Source organism: Gallinula chloropus, assembly GCF_964237585.1.
Source record: "Gallinula chloropus genome assembly, chromosome: 1".
NCBI lineage: Eukaryota > Metazoa > Chordata > Aves > Gruiformes > Rallidae > Gallinula > Gallinula chloropus.
Genome location: NC_140085.1, coordinates 86,932,668 through 86,957,250, shown reverse-complemented (window position 1 = coordinate 86,957,250; position 24,583 = coordinate 86,932,668). Strand labels below are relative to the sequence as shown.

Below are 24,583 nucleotides of genomic sequence, written 5' to 3'. Positions count from 1 at the left end.
TTCACCAATCAGGTTGGACTGTAGGAGTCTTAACTCAAATGAGCTTAAAATACTGCGCAACAAAAGTCATCTACTCTTCCAGCCCACTGGCTTAAGCATGCATGGTGATCCAGCCCCTATAGATCCGGGTGTGAATGTGCTATCCCGTGTCTCACACTCTGGAAAAAACTTTGCCTTATTCTCTCTTGTGTTTAAAACAAACTTTTCTGGTATCCAATGCTGCAGAATATTATGAGACCAGATGCACATGGAACAGCAGTTTCATAGGTGGGGGTCTCAGAGCAGTCTGATGCTCATCTAGTGGTCTAATTTTTGTTTTATTAAAATAGCAACCAGGTATGTTACAGGCCAGAGTGAAGATGGCAGGGATTTTACTGTTTAAAATATAACTGGGCACAGCTTTACTAAGTGGGGAAACAAAGAGAGAAACAAACTTCTGACTGCGCTAGGAAGACACAACTCTCCACATGTGCATTGGAAGCATAGGGCTTCTTCAGGTTTTAGATTTCTTCCCAACCCTAAATAAATACCACCATTTTCTAGTGGCCATCAGGGTCACAGTGACCCAGACATCTACGTTAGGGTCTACAAGGACAGAGGCCTTTTGAGAAAATGACAAGAGAGAAATGAATGTCACAGTCCTCCTAAGTCACCTTGCTTACCCAGGGGAGCTGGGTAAGCACTCATTCCATTTATCTGGGCCCAGGTAAGCACCAAGCACAATTTCTCCTCTTTCTTGAGCTAAGTGAAGATAAACCAGGGATGCCACAATCTCTGTCCAAAACAAACGAACGTACATACATTCTTGAATTCAAACATATCCCAGACCTTTAATTCAATTCCACTAATTAGAAGACATTTTCTAGCTATGGGAATCGTTGCTTATTGCAGCTAATCACTGTCTGTGGATTGTCAAACACGTCAGACAAACTAAAACCTGCAGCTTCTACCTACTCATCCCAGCCACTGAGCTACATAGAATAGTCCTGACTGCCTCCCTAAAGCCAAAGCTGAGGTGCTTTGGAAGAAGAAAATTTGCTGTTTTACTATATGGCCTGTCACATGCTGAACTGAGCAAATACAAAGTATCCTATGATCTCACACATACTGGGAGCATGTAATAAACCTCATCCCCACCAAGGTCAAGCCATAGTTTACCCAGTGAATCCATTTTGTTTTCTTCTATTAGTCTGTTGATTAGACCATTGGCTTTCTCAATGGTGCAGACAGCAACATCCAGGGCAGAGAAACGTGCAGCAGGAGACATGCTTCCCATGTAGCCTTCAACTCTCACATCTACCTCCTGAAACAGGGCCTGTTTTCCAAGGATACAGAAGGTCATGCCAAGGTTATAGCTCTAAATTCTGACCAGTGCCTGCTGGAATCACATAAAAGCCTGCATCTTACAACCACAATTTTTAGCACTTGTAATGCCAACTAATCCGATTAAAGCCAGAGCTCAGCCAGTTACTGCTACATTTTTTTTCCCCTCCCACTGTCATTTTTTTTTATTTCCAAAGCAGAAACCACACAGTACAGATTGCAGGGTTAAGTGCACATAACTGATGAAGAGATGGGCACTGCTGTTTGCTATAAAAACATTTGCTGTTAAGAAAGCTAGAGAGCACACAGTGCCACAGTTTCTAATACCAGCGGGCTGCCTACCAGGAAGCCTTGCTCCTGAGAAATCTGGTGCAAAAGCCAAACGTGGGGCCCGAAACACAAAGGTGCCACATCTCACAGCTGAAGGTGAAGAAATGACGACTTCTTTTCTTCCACTGCTTATTGCTGCAGTGCCAAAGCCTTGGCTCACAACGCATGAAAGGTGCAAATGGGCAGGATACCGTGCGATTTCAAGTGTGCACACTCACGGCCAAGCCTTGGGCCAGGAGTAGTAGAACCCAGCACCAAAAGTCCTCCGGCTTCAAAGACTAAAGTATTATCACATGCTACAAAGTAGTTTCTGCACAGGGTTTGTAACATTCCCTGGCAATTTGCAAGGTTAAATTACCCTCCTCTCAGCTTAGTAACAGGCGAAACGCCTTGAATGTCACAAACCATAACAAAAATATGCCTGCTGGCTTTGTATTATTTTTTGGTAATTGTTGGTACTTTGACATATCAGCTAATGGAAACAATATTTGATCTGAAAATCTTTCAAAGTCTTTCAATAAATAAATGGTCTTCTTTTTAAAAGACTGGTTCCACTGTAATTTTGTTTGTTAAGTAGTGGGGGGGGGGGAGGGATGTCAAGGCAGCCGTCAGAACTGGGTTGCAAAAAGAAACCTAAGGAGCAGTTATCATATGCTCTGTCAGAACGTATTTTTGTCAAGTCAAAGTTAAGTCAGAGGCACAAAATTCTGGTGAAACACCCCAAGGAAAGCTAAAATACCCTTCTATCCTTTTAGATAATGTTGCCACCTTCCCTTCATAGTTTTTCAGACATAATCTGAAATATTTTATATATTATAAAAATCTGTAAATAAATGCAAGTAACGATGCTTGAAAAGTCAAAGCCAAAATAAAACATTTTATCAACTCCTTAACATTTTTCAAATTTCCCTTTTTGGCTAAAGCTTTCGGTTTTTTTATCTCCAACTTAGAACAAGAGCAAATTTTAAATTATCTACAAATATCCTTTAAAACAACTCTGCAAATACCTTCCTCCCCACCTCAAATTCATGCAAAGACTCACAACTGTTTACAAAATGCGATACAAAAACTACAACCCACAGATTTCCCCTCCTTGAATGCTACTTACCTGCAGATAGCATTTTTTCTCCTTGGCCACAGAGACAAAGGGAAGGATGAGAAGAGCTTTCTTATGAGTCTCCAGGACTCGCTTCAGAATAAGCAGTTCTGCAACAAGAGTCTTCCCAGCACTGGTGGGAGCTGGGGGGAAGAAAAACAAAACAAATCAAAAAGTTGATTTGTTTTTTAATTAATTTTTAAAGTTAAAAACAAAAGAAACCCAAGGAATGGTTATCATAAAGCTGGCATAGAAAGCAGTTGCTGGAGAACTCGGGACAGGACTCTTCAACTAATGCCTCTCTCACCCAGCCACATTTGCAGTTAGGCCCAGCAGCTCAAGGATAAGCAAGGGAGAAAAAAAACAACCAAAAAACCCCACCAAACCCACTACAGTCTCTCAGTTGGACAGGAGACCTCAGCCATCACCTTACTGACCTGGCCCATAACTGTATTAACCCCTCTTGGTTGGTGAGCACTGTTGTTTCCCACCTATCAACCACAAAAAAAAATGGTGGAGGAGATGCCACGTATCAGGGGACAGCCACTGCCCAACAGTCAGGCCTAAAGTCTTCCAGAACCAAGTAAATAAAATTTCAAAGTGAAAATCCAAGCCTAAGAAAATCCCCTGCTTCTCTTCTACGTTCTTCATCCTTACAGTGCTGCTCTGGAATTTTCTTCCCATGGAGAGTAGACACCCAAACTAGCATTTCCCACAGATCTCTAGTCTAATGGTCCTATTTCTTCTACACATACATGCTTCCCCCCTCACCTAGCAAAAGAAACAATAAAGGGACTGAAAAAATTAGATAGTAAATAACATTTTCAGAATTATTTATATTTAACACTGCAGTTATCATTCAGTTCTTGGTTGACAGTGTCTAATAAAACAGAGAATCTCATCATTAACTGACTCCTAATTATCAGTTTCTAAAGGAACACTAACAGAGAAAATGGAGGAAAAGGTGTCTTCTCAGACCTGGAAAGGGGTCCATCAAGCCAGGTCTGAGGTACAGCAACAGGACAGATCATAACGGGATCTCTCCAGAAAGACAGAGGATCGTGACCTTTTACCTGCTAGATCAGAACCCTGCAGCACCGGTATGTTGGCACTGGGAAAGTTAGTGAGGACTGGTTTGTCAGAAGTTTGCATACCTGAGTAAACTAGGTTCTTCCCTTCCAGAACTTGCCCGAGCATCAGGCATTCTGCTTGCCATTCAAACATCTGTACTACTCCCAGACTGTGGTATTTCTCCAGAACTGCTCTGGGAAGACCCCAGCTTGCCAGAAGCAACTTGTCTGCTTGGTCTTCAGGAACATTTACCTGCTGATACTGCCCTTTGGGAACAGAAAATAAAAATACAAGTCAGTCAAGTATCATCCTTGAATCTCAGGTCACTTAGATTATATACATAAAGGTCAAACTTCTCCACAAGCTCCTGTATTATGAGAAAAGGTAACAAGGAAATATCTTCCCTGTATTTTTCAATATTTCCTATGGGTGTTTCACAGTTGTTCTTATCTCCTGACATTGTTTTTTTCAATTTCTCCTCCTAGAAGGTTTTCCACATTCAAATAATTTCTTCACCAAACTCTTGCTCTGATATTTGCTTTTAAGACAGAGTAGCCATTACTAAATACATACTCAAACAGAGAGCTTCAGCACTGATGAATATAACAGCATTACAATGTATTTGCCATCTCATCCTTATCCATAATGTTTCCTTTTTAAATTACTGCTACAGAGACTTCAGCAATCCTCACAGGCTACAGAACTGCCCAGTCTTTTTTCGTGTTTTGCAGATGAATTGGAAAAACAACGTAAACCTATTAGCTCAAGCTACTCTGTACAATGCATGTTACTTCAGTTTATCAACACTGATTGATACCTTCACTGCACTGACAGTTCCTCTAGATAATTAAATTCCCCACTGTTTATTTCTTGCCTTTAAAACCCTAGATAATTTTGTGCTGGCTACATATATTGCCTCTTCCCCTCTCCCCTCACATTTTCCCAAATCTTTAAGAAAATTCAACCTTTTATTCCTCCTTTCTTCATCCAAGATAGAAAACGGTTCCCAAACAGAGTTTCCATTTTCTGAAAGACCTTGTCAAATCAAGATGAAAACCAAGTAACTGTGCATACTGACTCTACTTTACCCATTCTTCCACTGTCACGTTCAAAAATTCTAAAATTCATGGTTGACAGCAGAAGGGCAGGCTAGGTCAGGAATACTACCCTGCAGAAGCAACCAGTATTTTTACTTGCAACATTTCTTAAGGTTAACCCCAACTGAGCTGTCACTGGTGCACGATCATTCTCACACACACAAATAAATGAAAAACCTGATAGAGCTTAGCTTTGAAAGTTTTGTTTCACTTCATATAATCAAAGTACTGTACAAATACCAAATAAGAAGTTGAGCATCATCAGGAGAGAACAGCAGTATGCAATGAAGCAGAACAGGCTTCCCAAGGGGATTTTAGAAAAGATCAGGTTTGTCTATCCCAAAAAGTGACTAACATGGCAGAATTAGGATTCAAAACCAAACAAAGAAGCAGAGAAAGAAAAAAAAAAAAAGCTAAGCGACTGGATCTCAAGCTTCTTTTCTAATGTTAAAACAAATGAATTTCATGTAAAAGACAGGATGAGTAAAAGATTATGTGATTCTGCTGTTTGAAGAATATCTGTAGATTGGCACTAAACATGAGTCTGAAAACTTGTGCCTTAAGGGTTCTTAAATATCTGTCTTCAGAAGTACACCGCTACACTAACTTATCTTTTTACCTATTAGAGAAACACTAAGAAATAGTCAAAAGGAGGAAGATACACACTGTTGGTTAAAAGCACTGGGCATTAGGTTTCTCTGAAACAAAACCCTTCCAGAATGGGGGGCTGGTTGGGCACAGCAGTGCTGCTCACTGAATCGCCTTTGAGGAGTGGTTCTATGGAAACACGCAAGTCGCCTTGCTCTGCTCCATTTGCAGGAGCCAACAAAGTCGTATTTGCAGAACATAATCACATCAGGGAGAAGATGCAGCATGACTGGAGAAGAGGCCAAGAGATGTACACATTTTAGAGTCACCAAAATTTGCAGACGAGACAAAATTACAAGATGTTATACAAGAACCTCCATTTCAAATGTTATATGCATCTTCACAGAATCACAAGGTTGGAAAAGATCTTTAAGATTATAGAGTCCAATCATTCCTGTCCTGTGCTAAACTATATCCATAAGTACCTCATCTACCCTTATTTTAAACACATCCAGGGATGGTGACTCAACCCCCTCCCTGGGCAGTCTGTTCTAGGCCCTGACAACTCTTTCAGTGAAACATTTTTTCCTAACATCTAATCTGACCCTGCCCTGGCACAGCTTAGTGTCATTTCCCCTTGTCCTATCTCCTGTCACCTGGCTGAAGAGACCAGCACCCACCTCTCTACAACCTCCCTTCAGGTAGTTGTAGGTGGTGATAAGGTCTCCCCTCAGCCTCCTCTTCTCCAGGGTAAACATCCCCAAGCTCCCTCAGCTGGTCCTCACATTATTTGCCCTTCATCGCCTTCTCCAGTCTGGTTGCCCTTCTCTGGTCACGCTCAATGTCCTTCTTGTAATGAGGAGCCCAGAACTGGTCATAGCACTGGAGGTGCAGCCTCACCAATGCCGAGTACAGGGGCACAGTCACCTCCATCTTGATGCTGCATATACATCTTCACTTGATTCAAGAGTACAGCCAGCTTGTAAAACGCACTGCGCCCAGAAGCATCAGCTTACGCGGTGCTAGCGGGCGGCAGGGCCGCTTGATGTGACATCGTGCGGTGAGACGTCTCTCTGAAACACGATGCTTGTGTAATGCCTCGCACACGTAGGCAAGGCGTCGTGTAAAAGCCTGCTACGCTTCTGAACGCTTGCAGGTGCCAGGGTACCGATCGGGGCCACTTCCAGCGCTGCCCTCAGGCGCGATGCTTACGGTGCTCCCGAAGCAGCTCAACGCGCAGGCCCCGGGCAGGGGCCGCGCTGCTCGCTGTGCTGTGGCAGCACCTAGAGGCCAAGCGAGGAACCAGCCCGCCCGCTGCCGAGCGGCGCACAGCGAAACAAGCCCCAGGCCAGGAGCGCGCCTAGGGGGCAACGCTTCCCACCTTTCCCGGCGAAGCGGCGAGCGGGGCAGGAAGATCCTTCGGCTGGCGCTTGCAGGCTCCCGCCCCGCCTTGCTAACGCAAGCGGCTACCGCCGCTGCCCGCAAGGGAGAGTGCTTCCGCCGCAGCGCGGAGAGCGCTCCCCGGGGAAAAGGCCCCGCACCCCGCGCCGGCAGAGAGGCTCAGGGGGTCCCCGACCCCTGCCAGCACCGCGCCCGGGCCCACCGCCATGTTGGCGAGCGGGACGGCGCTGCTCCCTCTCGCCCAGCGCGTCCCGACTGCCGACCCCCCCCGCGCTGCGTTACGGGACCGAGGGAAAGGCCGCGCTCTCCTGTTCCAGTACCTGCCGAGCCGGCGCCGGGGCTCCCGCTGCCACGCAGGGAGAGGTCGAGGCCGGGCGGCGGGCTCAGCACGACCCGCTGGGGAGCGGCGGGGCCGAGCGGAGCAGCCTTCCCCGCCCCGCGGGAGGCGGCCGGGCCGCCCAAGCTGCTGCTGCTGCCGCCGCCGCGGAGCCCCGCGGCCGTGGCGGCGCCGTCGGGGGTGACGCCGCCATCTTCCCGCCGCGCCATTCAAAGCCCAGCACCGCCCGCCCCGCGGGGCGGAGTGGGCGCTGCCCGAGCCGGGGCGGCTCCGCCCCCTGGCGGCTGCCGGCAGGCTGCGCGCTGCGGGCCGCTTCCCGCGGGGGGCCGCGCTGCCTCCGCGCGCTCGCGTCCTGCACGCCCGTTGAACTTCAAACGCTCCCGGGAGTGCTGCCTCCGCCATTATACACCAATTACGGCTTTTAGTTGCTATTCCTTGAGAGTGTCCCGAGATGGGCAACGAGGGTGGGGGAGGGGCAGTCTTAGGAGGAGAGACACAAGGCCCTGGGACTTGCGCTTCCCCTGGTCTCTGGCTTCCTGACAAGGGAGAGCGAATGACCAGGCGCTGCTCTCCTCTCTGGCGACTAGTGATAGAACCCCAGGAAACGGCATCAAGCTGTGACAGGGGAGTTTTAGAGTGGAGGGGCTCGGGCACTGGCACAGGATCCCCAAGAAATTGGTCACAGCACTGAGTTCAGCTGATTCTTTTGCTCTCAGCCACATGCCCTGACTTGGCTTGGCCCTGTGTGGAGCCAGGAGTTGGCCTGGATGATACTTTGGGTCCCTTCCCAACTCAGTATAGTCTGTGATTCTGTGACAAAATGGGATTAGTTTTCCTTTGTCAACACGTTTCAAATAAATGGCTAAGGCAACATTTGAACTTCTAAGCAGTCATCCAAATCACACACTGGTTTCTTTGTAAAAACACATGGCCTGGTTGAGGCAACCCTCACAAGCATAGGCTTATTCATGTCATACAGCAGGCAGGCAATGAGCAAAGCAAAATGCCTGCTTCAGCAACATACTTGTCACAAGCACACAAGGCTCACCTCATGGAGCTTCTTCACCCTTGCCAAAAGACAGGCTGAAACAAACAGGCAACAGCACAAACAGCCTTGCTTTCGGTTTTTAATGGCTTAGATAGCAAAAAAAAAAAATCTCCTCAGATACTAGAAGCACAGGGAGTTTCATCTTTCCTCAGGGACGTGAATATCAGCAGCAGTCCTGTGAAAATTCTGCAGTACCAAAAAAAGGCAAGTCTTTGTCTGTCACCTGCAGAAGTGCCAAGTAGCAGAATATGGAGCAGCCAACAACAGGGGAGAGGAAACAAGGCTTTTCTAAGTTGCTTTTAATTTCAACTGAAGAAAAGAATCATCTTTCCAGAAATACTGACAACTAAGGGCGAACAAACATCCATAGTTCCAGTAGCAAGAACATACACAGTATTTCTTTCCATACATCAGGAGTGTATCTCATATTTTGGGTAACATACACACGCAGTACTCTCTCAGAAACACTCTCTCCATGATCTGCAAACCTCTACAGAAAAATGGATCACAGCTTGAGAGACTGACCACGCAAAGCAGTGCCAGTGCTCAAACATATATACATCCTCTCCAAGGCGCCCAAGACCCATGTCCCACAGCCTCTCCTCACAGGAAGAGTACACTGACCCCAAAACACTAGGAAAGCAGCTAGTCATAAAAAGGACTAGAGTGAGAGGTGGAAGCAATAGCCTCCTTCCCAGTTGTCTTCCTTCAACATCCTGTAGCTTCTGTACCCGTCATTGTCCCACATAAAGAATTTCTGGCCCATGGAGATGAGCACGTTTTCATTCTTGTCTATTAAAGCAATATCCTTTAAAAATACTGCTGGAACTTCAGCTATATTTGCATTGGTGTAAGGAACGGTCTAATCAGTCGACACAGTTAAATCCTCTTTTAACCCAAGCAGCTCAGAGCTGATTTAGTCGTTAGAACAAGACTTACAAAACCAGATGCTAACAGCAGGCTCTTTGGTGTTTCCAGGCCCAAGCACCAGAAAAGTATGATATATGCGTTTTCTCAAGGGATTCCTTTAATGAATTGACACTTAGAGGATGCATCCATCTTGCCACTCTGCAGACCAAAGGTTAAATGCATTAAAGGGAAGAGAAGCACACAAATCCATAGCTGAAGACTCCCCACAGCAGAAGAACATTCCCACAGCAGACTAATCAGTTCCCACATTAGTACTGAAAAAATATTGAAGAAAATATCTCAGTAAAGATTTCTTAGTAATATATAATTCTACTACCCCAGAAAAAAATACTAGAATAAGCACTGCTGACATGAAAGTCACGGCATAGACATGTTACACTTTAACATGTAGTCTTACAAACGCAGCACAAAATCTTGTTACTGCCCCATCACTTCATGGCCAATGAAGTACACTTCATATATTCCTCCAGCTTAGAAAAAGCTATTTACAAAATTTAAAAAATTAATCTCTACTTTGCTATTTGAAGGAGGAAAAACAGGTTTTGCTAACTGAAAATTTTAATCCATTAAAAATAGCTTACAAAATTTGAGAACTAACTTCAAAGTAGGAAAAAGGGCTAACTGGCAACCAGTCTAAGAATTTGGTTCCGTAAGTATGTACACAGCTGGTTCATCAAGTCTCTGTTTTGTCCTTCAACCCAGTGCATTTCTACCAAGACATCATTTCCTTCTTTCTTCACATTCATTAAACACTTAAAGAGAAAACATCTACTAGTTTCTATGGGATTTTGTTCTTTTTCAGCTGTAAGATTGCTAGCTTCCTCTGAAGGGCAAGGTTCCTCCTGTGTGTTACCAGAACCTTTGTCAAGTGATGTTTCTGGCTGCTTTGTTTCCATCTCCTCCTCCACAGGTTCACTGTGTTCTTCTTTGGCAGCAGATTCTTCTGTTAGCTCGTCACCTGCTGTCAAGGGGACATCCTCATCAGGTACCATAAATCCCACTTCAGAGCCTTCAGCCTTGGGGTTTTCACAGTCTGAATTGTTGCTCACACTCTTCTGGCTGTTTTTTTCCTCTTCCATTGCTTGCAGAATTCCTTCGGAAGCTCGAGGAAGTTCTCGTAGCTGCCTGACTCTCTCCCGCTTCTTTCTCCTCAGATGAATCCAGGAGTTTTCAATGGCAGTCACAAACAGACTAACCTCATCCTTCCCACAGGGAACACGTTTATGCTGAACCTATGGCAGAAAATAGCAGGACTTCATACTAGCTTCTCACAGTTACACTTTCAAGCAGGACAGTGTTTTAACACGTAGTAATACTGTACCTTCAGATCAGTAAGGATCTTCTCCACCCAGGCTCTAACCACGGCAATAGCTTCTACAGCGTCCCAGCCCATTGCTGCAGCTTTGTTGGATAATTCTTTGACTGTAGAAGCCAAGACCATAAATGTAATTGGTTTTCGGGGTTTCTCTAGTTTTCTTCTTTTAGAGGGAGGTGACTAGAATAACAAAGAAAAAAATAATTACAATGCCACGCAGTGGGATGACTTTTCTACTCAGAAGAGATGGGGACTAAGAGCATAATGTGAGTCATTAAACAGTCATTGACATGGCTGGTGTTTCACTTCACTCCAAAGAGTTTTAGATTAAAAACAGCTAACAGGATCATGCACTTTTTACTAGCCTGATGGATAGAGAAGTTCATTTTCAGACATTAGACAAAAAGCTTCAATGGTTCCCTCAAACTCTTAGTTCTCCATGAGATGTGATAATGCAGCTGTTCTTGGGAATAGAGGCTAAGTGCTAATATCCACATTTTGAGACAAGTTCATGAAAGGCTTACTTGCACCTCCTACAAGGTTGGTTATTGTCTATACCTATCGTGCAGTACATGTAAATCTGGATCCAAAAAAGCAACTGTCTCACATTAAAGTGAACAAGCACCATCTACATTCACATAAGAAAGCCTGAGCTAGCCATGTTCAGATCTACTTAATTTATCATATAGATTCTAACTAAGTTCTCAGAGGGAAGTTTAAAGTACAAATTTAGTCCCAAACTTACCAAATTTTTAATATTACTAAATTGCTAGTTAAAGTATGTTACAAGCAACCCTTACTTTCACAGAAACCCAGAGGAAGCTCCTGCACAGGCTTATTTTTTCCTCCCTAAATATACAATCACATGTAACAACTGCTAACAGACTGGCAGTCAGTGTACTGTTAACCCACTGCCTGTACAGACCACCCCACCCGGTGTGAAGGAGAACACTGTTTCTTTCACAGCTGTCACAGCCCATCAGGCCCTTTGTCAAATCAGAGGCACAATCACAAGCCAACCACAATTAGGCTACTTACAGGTACTTGCACATCATCATAGAAACTCCATGCCAGCGCCCATCTCATGGTGCGACCCTGACAGAATTCAGTATGAGTAACTTTAGGAACCTGTATGAAGAAACAATACACAACGTCATTTCCTATTAATAAACAACATTGCTTTACTGCACACATGTTCAGTTTAAAAAGAAAATACAAAGTTAGCATAGAATTGTTTTCTCACAACAGAAACAGACATTCTTTCTGATACGGCTCATGATGTCGGTGCCACTTGTAGCTGATCAGTGCCCAGCCTGATATCCCTGCCCAAGATTCCCCATCTCCACCCTGTCGTGTCTTTGCCTTTTCAGAGCTTCAAGTTCAGCTGCATCCAACACGACCCCTTTGGTGCAGTGATCCAGCATGCTGATTCTGCAAAAAGCACACCCTCTCTCCTTGTTCAGAACCAGCTCCTGTTCCTCATTCACCTACCGAACTCAAACCGCAGTAGCAAAGCACCACAGAACAAGAGCAAAACAGGGCAGGGAAACCAAGCCACTCACCTGTCTGCCGATGGCAGAAACATGCCCATACTCTGTCCCTGCCCCACAAAACTCTAGTTTGAACTTACATTGCTTTTAAATAGAAAACTCAGTTCCAATACTAGCGTTAACTAGTTTTTCCACACGTAGATGCTGTAAGGCATGTATGTATGGTATGCAGAACGTACCAAATTTAGCAAGGGTAACTATCAGCCAACCCACCTCATTCTGAATGACCAGCTCCAGAGCATAAACCCCAGGTCTGAACAGAAAAGATTAAAATTCTTACTTTCGAGAAACGCCTTCAAGAGAACAGAAAAGGTGTTTCTACCCTAGAACTCTTCTTGCCTTTGGATTCCTCACTCTATCAAAATTTCCAATAAATACAGTCCAAAGAAAAGAGTGGACTTCTTGGGACATTTACACTGCATCCTAAATCTGAATCAAAACACAGTCTGTGCTTGGTTACAATAAGCACATTCCCAGCCCTATTATTTCCCACCTTCCTCCCCCACCCCCCAAAAAATTAAAACCTGGACAAAATGAAATTGGTAATTTCAAGAAGCAGTTACACAAGTAACACTCAGCTTTGATACACAAGGCTCACAAGGTTTGCTCTCACTTTTCTAAGACTGATGTGCAACAGTTCAAGGATAGGAGATCAAGTCAGACACTTGAAATCTGGTGCCCAGCTCAGCATCTGCTACTGGTCAATTCCCTACAGCCCATACTTTATCTTCCTGAGATTTGATTTCACCATGTATTCTCTTTCCTTCACCTCTCCACCACACTCAAGGACAGATCTCTCAAACAATCACTTTCTTGGTATAGAAGTTAGAGAAGACTACACTTCCTCCAGAAAGCGGTAAAAGTTCTTCACACAGCTTTCCTGCATGAGAACAGCTACAATTTTACCTGGTGCCCAAACTGAACATAAACAAAACTGCTGCCAATTATTCACCAAACCACTAGATTTCATGTCAGCTAAGAGGAAAGAGTGCTAGAAATGTTTTCAGTTTTACAACAGCCCTGTTAAGGCTACGTTAAAGCAGAAACTCTCTATGTTCCAGAATGGATAGACATGCTTCTACATGTGATAAAGCCAAAAATCTCAGGATGCTACTTAGCTTTCAATCTATAATAATTACATCTCAACTGCTTCGATTGCTTCCCTAACAAACAAGTGCAGTTTCTTCCTGTAAATAAAACCTCAGTAAAATAATTCAATAGTTATTACCCATATGCACTGTAACACAGTATATATTCTATAATATATACAGGATATACATGGGACTACATACAAACTCACCCCCTGTATTTGAAGTTCCTCTTTCAATGGTGCTAAACTGCATTTCTTCCCCAACATGCAACTGTACCATCTGCAAACAACAGATTACATAGTTTTACAAATACAGATCAACTGAAAACGGCAACTACCAGAAAGAATGACTTGAATTTGTAAGAACAAGAGGAGATTTAAAAACAAAACAACAAAATACTCCCACTCTCAGAGACTAGGACATCATGTGACATGAACTGGAACAGAAGGCCCAAAGCCAGACTGGACAGCAGAAATCATTTTAGTGCTTTTAGGAAATACATTAAGTCTTTTACAGAAACAGTGCCTAAACAGCCAAGAATCTGTTTCAAAGAGCAACTTCAGTTAAGTGGAAGATGTTACCCTTTACAATACTCTTTTTCAGTTCCCCCACTTTGAGGAGTGAATCAGAATAAAAAGAATATTCAACTACTGGCAAGCATTTGTGCCTCAGAAGCAGAGCTGACTACCACACCACCTCATGCATACCTTGCTGCAATCCAGGTTTCTATCACCTAATCCATATTCAATGAGGAAATGGGATGGGGGAAGGAAAGAGACTTATTTTCCCACTGTGGTAGAGCACTCCTTCCACCCAGTTCCACATCTTCAGTATCTCCAAACATTACACCTCTGTTCTTTATCTAAATCACTATCCAAGTTCTATAACCCCTTCTTCCCTGTTTTTTTTTCATGTCTGGATTCTAAAAGGTTACCCATAAATATAACATATTTAAGTATGAAAACTGGAGTTCCCAGTTATCAAGGGAGCATTTCAAGACTAAATTGAAAGCAAGAACTTTAAATTGTTTACATATACAAATTAAATATATTGTAAACAAAAAAAAAAAATCAGTAGTATTAAAGGAAAATTTACTTCCTGCATAATGCAATATGCAGAATTTCACACAGCAATACTTAAATTTAGCTCTTAAATTTTCAGCCATACGTCTTTCCCAAAAATTATAAAGTACTGAACCTGCAACTCCTAGCTGAAGTGGGATCGGGGTAAATACATCAAGATCATCTCCTGGCCCAAGGCAGTTTCTATCTACCTACAGTTCATTACTCATGTCTGTCAGTAGAGTTGCCAAACAAAATAGGAAACGGTATTTAAGTAAACTGTTTTTTCTATAACAGGTTCTAAACAGGTAGTGTATTCAAAAACATGAACTGAACAATTCCTATCCTCCAAACTCACAGAGCTTATCTTCCTGAATATGATCCACAGTTAGCATGTGGGTATGTTCTAAGCCTTGCACATTTATCACATGAAGATAGTCTCCTCTTCCCTAGGGGAGCAGTATTTGCCAAGAGGAGCATTACAGGGATGCATGCCTCCTAATTCCACATCACCTTTTCAAGGGAAAGGCTTCTCGCCTTGAGAGTAACATCAGCCAGTTCCCTACTGTATTTGTCACTCAGGTCAAACAGCAACTTATTAAAAAGCAGGTTTCCCTGGATCCACACGCACAACCACGTGGAACCAAGAACCACGCTGCTAGGGCATTTCCAGAAATCACCAGAGATGCATCCCCTGCCCCTACCTTACAGAACCAGTTAAGCCCTCAACTGTATACACGTACTCTACAGATCATGGTATTTTACACAGTACACCACCTGCTCCAGCAGAAAACCATGCTGGTGGAATCAACCCGCTACATACCAGCAAGAACATGCACACAGAATAAAAACCATCCAGCTGTAAGTTGAAGAACATTTAAAACATATACATAAATACCATCTCTTCTCTGACTTGCATCCCCCTCATCCACTGCATCACTGACTAAATTCAGAGCAACCATTTCAGCTTGTATTTGGATTTGAAAAACCACTACCTTTTAGAGATGAATAAGAGCATACACAGCTAAAAGCTTATCTACATCAAGTAGGCAGAATATTATTTCAGGCTACAAACTTTAAACAGGAACACCAGTCACTTTCCCGTGTCCTTAATGGCGCAAACAATATTGCTAAGAAGTCTCAGAATTTTGATTCTTCTGGCTTGCAACCACTTCTGAACATAAAAATTTCTATTTTATCACTCAGCCACACTATCTACCCCCTTTTTATAAAATTCAGGGGTGAAAAGGGCATCAAGAAACAACAAAAGAGACCCCAAAATATCACAACGTTTCAAGGTTTGCAGAACTCCAACCTCTGCAAACCTTCTCAACTTTTATTTCTTCAAAGCACCACAAGACAGAAGCAATTCTAACAGAGCCAAATGCAGTTTTGCTTTGTCTTAACTTTTTCCAAAAACCTGAACATATTCTTCCTTTTTTCAGGCCAATCACTAGAAAACAAATATTCTGAAGAAAAATTGCGCTAATAGACACGTGAAGATGAGGTTCTAATGCAGGGCTTTGGCTAGAAGGGTCTAAACAGAACAAAAGCAAAACACTTCTTGCGTGTACCAGCAGCAGGCTGTATTTCCTTTCCTTATAGCACTGATGAAATTGAGGTAATGCACATATAAAATTTTGTCAGGTATATTTTAGAACATCATTTTAAAATAGGAATCTTCCAGAAATGCTAAAGGAATCACGAATGCCACTGGGGAGCCAAAGTCTGATAGTCAGAAAACTGAAGATGTGCCATCTGTTTATCTTGCTCAAAAGACGGCCTTGCTATGTTTTTTATTGCAGCTTAAACTCACCCAAGACAAGATTCAGTACACCAGAGTCCTTCAGCAGGCAAAGCTGCAAGTTACCAGAATTCCACCAGGAAAAGACAGGAACTTCAAAGTAATGAACAGATAACTAGGCAATGTCATACATCATCTCCTATACCAGAAGCCCTTAAGAATCAACTCATTTAGCTGTAAGCTGCAAGTGTCATTTGTGCAGGCTGTTTTTCCCTTCTGCCTTTAAATATCTCTACTGATGTGGAACAACTAATCTCACGTAATCTGAGATGAATTGCTGTGTACATATCAAACCAGACACCACTGGACCACAGCTATGTTCCTTGCTTCAAATATAATTTTCAAACAATACCTGCCAAAGCAGCAGGTAAAAAGCGTGTCTGTGTGTGTGTGTTAACTGGAACAAAGCACTTACCGTAACCTCTTTTTAAGTTGTAGACTATCATGAATAATTCTCTTCACAAATTCTAGTTCTCCCCCCTCAGCCATGATTTCTGTGATTCCTCCTGTATTTACAGAGCTGGGAGGGGGGCGCCGCGGGTTCCGAGAATTTACTCCCTGGGTTAAAAAAAAAAAAAAAGAGAGAACATTTAAGATGAATAGCTGAGGACATGTTAGGCTGCTTTCTACACTGCTTCCTGCCTCAACCTTTAGTGGGTAGCAAGTATCACCAACCCTAGTTATCCTCCCCCCAGCAGTACCATGGATAACACAGACATATGTTCAAAAGAAGCGTAACCAAGTGAATTTACTACAATCTAAATCTCTAACAACGTAAGTTACTTGTCACACATCAGAATCCTGCTAAAATGAAACACGTGGTTCCAATACTTGTAAAGTCATGTTAGTTACATGCATCTACACAACTGCAACCTATAGCATTTAATTTCAACATTTACATCTTTTTTCCTAGTGCCCTGTATTACAGAGTTAAGTTTCTGACTATATTCGTTGGGCATTGCAAGAACTACTCTGAGCTGTATGATACTGCCTAAATGACTAAGGAAACAAGAAACAGACAGGCATAACACCAGAAACTATTTTTTCTGTACCACTGTTCTGAAATGAGCTGTCCATTGCATATTTACTAGCTGTCTAAAACTTTAGGAAGAACAACTCTTAAGTTTTGAAAAACTCCTTTGGGGCAAGGGGTGGGGATTGAGGTGGAGAAGACTTAACTGCTGTTTCATAACAATTTGGGATTTTCCACTCAGCTTTTCCCAAGGGAAGGTGTTAAATCATTGCTACCCCCCCCCCCCCCATTCACTGAACATCGAAGTGCATGCAACACTTCGCTTGTTAACTCACCTTTGCTTCCAACTGATTGGCAAAAAAAGGGGGGTTGCACATGCAGAAATCATAAATGATTTCAGATTCTTCTTTCAGTGCATCCATCAGAAGAGTCTTCTGTGGTACCTTAACCACTAATAGAGAAAAGGAAAGTGGTCAGTAAGGAACTTCATATTTTATCTAGCATGCAATTTACACTTTGGAGTTTCTCCAAACCATGTATTATGTAAAAACTGTACTTTCAAAAAAAAAAAAAAAAAAGAGTAATGAATAGCAGCATGTAAATACAGACTTCAGGTTAAGGATTAGCCTACAAACAGCTGGTATGTTTAGAGATAGTAGCAGAATTACAAGTCTGTTCAAAACAACAGGAACTGCTTGAGCCAATACAGAGTTCTCCAATGCAACTACAAATACACTTTAAGCCCTTCCAAAAATTAAGACAAGTATCCATTAATTACTCCACAGGCTCCTCAGAGATAGAGAAGCCCAGTCTAAACTCTTCCCCCCGCTCTCCCCAAAATAGGGAATTCTACAATGGTACTCAAGAACTCGTCTTTCCAGAGTATAAACCTAAGAAAGAGAAAGGCTAAGGTAAAGCCATCTCCTCTCAAGTTACACGGCACCAAGATTAGCTTTAGATCTAATAGTACAGTAAAACAGAATCACTGTGTTAGCAGTACTACTCATACTGCCCAGAAACTGTAGTCTTATATGATATAGAATCACAACAACAAAAGAAAAAGATTAGAGTCCTTTTCTGAACAAACTGTGTGCTTGTTAAGGTCCACCAACTTACTATCACCCATCACAAGGCTGAAGGCAAGTGTCCCACCTGATCTCCACTATCTTTCCCCAAAGGCTATATATAATACTCTTGTAAGTTGTGGTCATATATTCTGAAGACGACAGAAAACTTCTTCCTTATTTGAACTCCTGCTCCTTAGGACGCATTTCACTTAAAGCATGTATAAAGACTATTACTAGCGGGACTTCTTCCAGACTTTACCAGTCCTGCAACTTATGGATAATGACACTGGGAATGGAGGCAGAAGGCATGCCTCTTCCTAACATTTACTACTACAGTTGATCATTATCCCAGAAACACAAAATTGTTAGGGCAGTGGGCAATTACCAAAGTTCAGGTTACACAGCAAGAATAATACCTACAACACCCACTAACTTTAAAGCTGCAGTTCTGTAAATTACAAGCATTTCAAAGTACAGAAACTTACAGCCAAGAAACAAATTAATTTTAAATCCTATGGGCATAAAAGGATAGTTTATCTTAAAAATATATTAACATGTTTTTCCCATTTTACAATCTTGAATTTAAACATTTGTTTCACTTAACATTAAGTAGCTGACATTTAAAATTGTTCGCATTAAAACGTGGTGTTTTCTTATCTTTGTAGATATCTGTTCCCCTGCTTCCCTCATAACATTAAAAAATGGTAAACTAATAAAATTAACTCTTACTAGTTACAAAATACTAATTAAAATTACACATCTCAGGCAAAGCCAAAAGCTCTTCAGCCAGGCCTTACATCAGTTGGACTGATAGTTTTCAGGTTAGTCTTCCAAGAAATCACTACATGCCTCCAGAAGCTGCACAGAGCATATTTTTGGCACTGAAGTGTAATAAAACAGCTGCTGTTGCACACAGAGGAGACATTTACTTGTATAAATGCTTTGAAATATCCAGCCCACAGCAGAGTAATTCACTGCCTTTCTTGTTAGCAACACCCTTCTCAATTCTATGGAAGAGAGGAAAGAAAAAAAGAAAGAAAGGAAAAAGAGCAATAGAGAAAGCAGACAACAGGGCTCAAATGAGCAGAGCTCTGCAAAAGGATTGTGTTAATCTGAGCAGTAACATACAGTCTACTGTCCATACTTTCTAAAATTATTGTAGAGTTACTCAGAAAATGACATGAAGGAATACCATATGCCACCTCCATACCTAGCTTGACTGACATAGCTTCAGTTGATAGGACGTGATTTCATTTGGAAAAAAAACAAGGAAATAAACAGGAAGGAATCAGTGTAATAGCCATGTAAGTGAATTTAGGCTTGCTTTGTGACAAGTAGTTTGAACACTTCCAGAGTCCAAGTTGTTGAATATCCCTTAATCTGATTTTCACTTTTTTAAACACCAGCAGACAAATTCTGGCCATCATTTCATTCCAGTAAAACAAACACACAACTCAAAACACCATGTCATTTTTTTAGCATTTGCAATCAATCCCCAGATTTATCAGTTTCTGTTTTGCAGATATAGGAGAGATTCCCTTTGGAAGAATGTTACTCAAACCAGTATTTCACTTTCAGCCAAGAAAGACTAATTTTTTTTCCTCTGGGGAAGAAAGAAGTTATGATGCAATTTGTAAATCGTTGCTGTGTTAATGCTGTTTCTACTACCACTGATTTATTTTTTTTTCATTGAAGTTAGAAAAACAAAGACTGTATTCCAACCTGATCTCCAAATAACTTTATTTGGCAAGAATTTCAAGACAGACTCTCTGACATTTTTTTGTGGGTTTTAAAATAAAACCAAAAAAACCCCACAAACACAAATAAGATATAGAAACATTTCTAATCTGACTCCAAAATGTCTTCCTAGGCAGGTTATTGGTACAGTCAGGCCCCCAAGTTAAAAACTGGCAGAGTGGATCATTCCCAGGCAGCATCTGGGTGGAACCTGTAGCACTCCCTTGCCTGTGGCTTTGCCCACCCACAATCTGTCATTTACTCCAGTTTATCACCTTTGGCACTACAGCCTCACATGAGGCAATTTCCTCTGCCAGAGGTTCTTCCACTAGAGTGAAACACCACCACACCACTAAAAATCAGCAGTCAAGAGTAAGATAAAACAGTCAGTGTTCTCCACATCAGTTTCTACATCTTCAAGACTGACATGCAGGACAGACCAAGACAAGAACATTTTGGTAAAATCCATTCTTCCAAACTCCAGGAGAAGTAAAATTATTCTTTCAGAGCTGAAAATGGGCCTGCATTTTAGTATACCAAGCTCCCATAGAAAACTTTTCAGGGTCATCCACAGACCAAGTCTGACACACTGCTACTACACAGACCAAGTCTGACACACTGCTACTACACAGACCAAGTCTGACACACTGCTACTACACAGACCAAGTCTGACACACTGCTACTACACAGACCAAGTCTGACACACTGCTACTACCACAGTCACTGTTAATACCCAATTCAGAAATGGTAACTAAGGACTCTTTCTGTACAGGACACACATGTCTTTGTCATGCAAATTATCTGAGAGGGGCACTCCAGGTCACCTAGCACCAGGAACAGCACTAACTCTAAGAAATACTCCAGTAACCAACAAAAAAAAAAAAAACATACAGAGAGGGAAAAAGTGCCCTGAGTAAAGTTTAACTTTCAGGTTTTTGTAAGGGTGAATGGGACATGTTTATGGAGAACTACTTGAGACAAGCTGAGACTTCCTGGCTTCAGCATACACAGGTCCTAGTAAACATCCTGCTTCGGCACAAACATCCGAGCACGTATTTGGCGGGTGTACAGATTCCAATATTCCACATGGCAAAAACACATCCCAACATTTCTATGCTATTAAATACCTGATTACATCATACCTTTTATAAGTTCAGACAAGTTATTCTGTTCCACGTTCTTCTTGGCGTAATTGAAGCACATATCATCCACCTCCGTTGCCAGAAAATACCAGCCATTCAAAGTTGCTCCAAGTAACGGGTATATGCAGGATGCCCCTGTCCCTGAAGAAGGGAAAAGCCATGAGAACAAGTCGTTGGTGCTATACACAGCGTGGCTGTTCACTGTGTGCCTTCCCCTACAGAAAGAAAGAATCTGAAGAAAAAATTGATTACTGGTCATCTACTACTTAGTTCTTTAGTGAACTTTGTTTTCTTTGTTGGAAACACAGCATGGTCAAATACACACCTTTAACAAAATGAAAGATCTAGTGATCTGCAATCATTTTTCTAGTAAATGATAAACTTAAGTGTTTTTCCCTATGTGGCAATGGTTAATTTATATAATGAGAGCAAAATATATTCTGGTTTTCCTAAAATAAACGACAAATGTACTTTTCTTCTGCATTTTCCCATTATCTACAAGAAGTAACTTCCTTCGATGCATACAGCAACCATGAAAAAAGTTTGTTCCATCAGGCTGTCCTTCCCTAATGCCCAAAACAATAAAGAAAAGAATCAGAGGTGCCCTGAAGAGACAGCCTGACCTAAAAACATGGTAACATAGAGAAATATATGGTAGCACAAAATAATTTCTTCTCATAATTATGGCATATCGAGGTGATTAAATTGCAAACGACAGTCAAATTTAGGATTAAAGGGAATCAATAGATACAAGAAAAGGGGAAAAATAGCTCACCACCACAACACTTGAGCTCAGAGATATATCAAGAGCATACTGTTATACCAACTTACTGAAACACAAATAACAATGTCTGCCAGCACACAAAAGTGTTTATTTCCAGCACTCCTATAAGATTCCTCTTGGACGAGTTACAGCTCTCCCAGAGTTAGAACACGAATGTTCTCTGCAATCTCAAAGTGAGTATTTTTCAATATTTGAAGACTTAAAGAATCTGCCGCTTCTACCTAGCCACCTGCTGTGGTGAAGTTCACAGAAACTGCTTTCAAAAATGCAACCTATTATCAGATAAGCTGCTAAAAAGTTTAAAGTCCATGAAATAATAGCAGCTGTGCAGACACCACATGACCACATAAACCTTGTATGCATCACAAGTCCTGCTAAAGATGCAAGTCAATACATTTCAGGAGATCAAAAATTACATATTAAAAAAAATCATGCTGGCAAACACCAAGGAAACAGTAATGAAAAAACTGACACAGCAGCTGAGATTACTGAACCCAAGCTTTAGAGTAGGTAACTTTAAAGTTTTAATGTTAAGTATTAAATCACAACTTAGAAAGGAAATTTAGACTTCTCTCAATTTCATTACGAGCTCACTTCACGCAAAACAATCTTCAAAACCTCTGAAATAGTGAAGAAACACCCTGTTGACCAAAATAAAAAATGTGTACTAAATTCCAATGTAACATAGCAGGTACCTTTTAAATGATTTACACAGAATCACCAAAATTTGATTCCAAATACCAATTTTATTACCTGTATATGGAACATAAAGTTCTTGTTTCTACAGAGCTCGCCTTTCCTTTTATTTCTAATGAAAACCAAGTTACGTGCAGTGTACATCTTACAAATTCTTATCTCTACTGAATAACTGTCTCCTTTAATCTACTGCTTGACCTAGATATCATCCAATAGTGTGGATAAGGAAACTGGGCTAGCTGCAATGCTCCTAAACTCATCCACTGGGCAGTAACATCCATCTATGGATGTTCAGTCCAGTTTAAAAAGTATTTTGTTTTCAACAAGATACAGGAAATCTTTGACCATCTACAACCAAAATACAGCTTTGCAAGTACTTGCCTGGGTTTCTAATTACACCTCTTTTACAATTTAGCTGCATTGAAAAGAATAAAGTTTAACACAGACAGATCATTCATCTGCCAAATACATGTGAAACCACAGAAGAAATTTTATAAAAGGAATGCCAGAAAATATGACTGGGCAACTCACAGACTCTTTTGCACAGATGTCCAAAAGGAAAATTAGCATGACTGAGTTTACTAGTTAGAAGACTGAAGAAGAAATTCCTTTTTCAATTTCCTTCACAATGACTTTTCACCACATCACTAGCGGCATAATTTTGCATACCACACAAAGCTACACTCAGTTGGAAGTTCAAGGCCACAAAAAGCCAAATAACCCCCTGCTGTGGTCATCCCCCTGCTTGTGCAGAGAAATCCTACCCACCAAGACGCCCAAAGAAATACCAGCAGAGCCAGATTACCCATACCACCACTGCAAACACAGTTCAGGGGGGGTTTTTTGGCTTCTCAAACTTCCCACTCCTCTATGGGAGGAATTTATCTGCCAGCTTCCCCAACAGCAAATAACACTCTGGACTTCCCAAGGTACCTATGTCAATGCCTCGCCTCAGGACTTGCTTGTCGGCATCCTGGTGGCCGATGAGATCCTCCACCCAGTGGATGTAGTTCAGCCTCAAGGGCACGGTAGGAATAAGCCTTTCCACGGGGATGTCAATCGTAAGCCCGAAATCCTCCTTCAGGAGGGTACACGTCAGAGCTCTCACCGCCTCAGGGTCCTTGAAGTTCAGGCTGAAAGGCACAAGCAGCGCCCATGGGTGCCAGCGCCCCCTCGCTCCTCGCACCGCGGGGGGCAGGAGCGACCACACGGACCGACACGGGGACACGCACGGCGCTCGGGAGGCGGCGGGAACCGCTCTACGGCCTCCGGAGGCGGCCCAGCCCAGCCCGGCCCGGCCCGGCCCGGCCCGCCTCTCCCCTCCCGCCGCGCGGGCCCTACCTCACCCTGCCGGCGAGGGTGGTATGCACGTGCTGCTGGAACTCGGGGTACTTGGCGGCCAGGTAGGCGAAGTCGGGCGGCTTGTCCTTGTAGCGGTTGCGTGCGTGCATAGACTTGTTGAGGGCCATGGCGGCGGAGCGCGGGCGAGGAGGAAAAGGCCGGCGGCGGCGGCGGCAACAACACCGCGCTGGCTAACAACCCGGCCCTGCCTTCCCGCCCCACTGCCGGCCGGCCGGCGGCCCTCTTCACCCGCCCAGCTCCCGGCGCGCACCGCGGCACCCCTCGGGCCGTACCAAGGTGCAGCAGGCGGCAGGGGGAGGCCCCCCAGCGCGGTGACAGAGGGAGAAGCGGGTCCCAGCTGCTGAGTCGGGCAGGGGAGGGACCGGAGCGTTTTATAGCCGACCCGGCTGGGATTTGTAAGAACTTCTCGGCTTTAAGCACAGCTCCGCACCCTGCAGCTCCGCCCACGTACTGCGGGCAGCCCCCGTGGTGCTGCTGCTGCGCCTGTCGAACGCGCGTTATGGCAGCGAGCGTCGTGCTGCCCCCTCTGGCTAAAGACACCGAATAGCCGACCGCAGTTAAACAGCAAAACAAAACCCCCAGGCGGGGAAATCAAACTGGATTTGGCTCCCGGCTTTCCCAGAGCCTGTCGTGAGGCTGGACTCAGTCCGAGTCTCGAGTTCTCCCAAGAGTGGAGCGGGAAGGGTCCTCACGGCCTTAGGGCCGTAGGTCAGTTCCTCGGATGGAAGCACGAAGTATAATCTATGAACTCTTATTTAAAGAGACTTTCCTCTTTTAAAA

At 43.1% G+C, this 24,583-nt stretch overlaps 2 protein-coding genes across 2 annotated transcripts in view; both read right to left on the bottom strand.

The window, feature by feature from the left end:
- POLQ (DNA polymerase theta) overlaps positions 1-7,308 on the bottom strand; it is a gene marked incomplete at its 3' end in the record, with an annotated part of 55,037 nt that extends 47,729 nt beyond the window's left edge. Inside the window, exons 1-4 of the mRNA XM_084264767.1 lie at positions 7,227-7,308; positions 3,904-4,086; positions 2,762-2,892; positions 1,159-1,315 (exon numbers count right to left, since the gene is read on the bottom strand). Coding sequence (XP_084120893.1) covers positions 1,159-1,315; positions 2,762-2,892; positions 3,904-3,973 — 358 coding nt within the window. The 5' untranslated portion in view covers positions 3,974-4,086; positions 7,227-7,308. The remainder of the gene's footprint in view (positions 1-1,158; positions 1,316-2,761; positions 2,893-3,903; positions 4,087-7,226) is intronic.
- Positions 7,309-9,271: 1,963 nt separating this feature from the next.
- METTL16 (methyltransferase 16, RNA N6-adenosine) lies at positions 9,272-23,910 on the bottom strand (the record flags this gene model as incomplete). Its single annotated transcript, XM_084279045.1, has 9 exons — positions 9,272-10,453; positions 10,543-10,716; positions 11,575-11,664; positions 13,387-13,456; positions 16,458-16,600; positions 17,351-17,466; positions 20,962-21,102; positions 23,375-23,574; positions 23,783-23,910. 9 exons carry the CDS (start codon positions 23,908-23,910, stop codon positions 9,839-9,841), a joined length of 1,677 nt encoding a protein of 558 aa, XP_084135171.1. The 3' UTR covers positions 9,272-9,838.
- Positions 23,911-24,583: the final 673 nt, after the last annotated feature.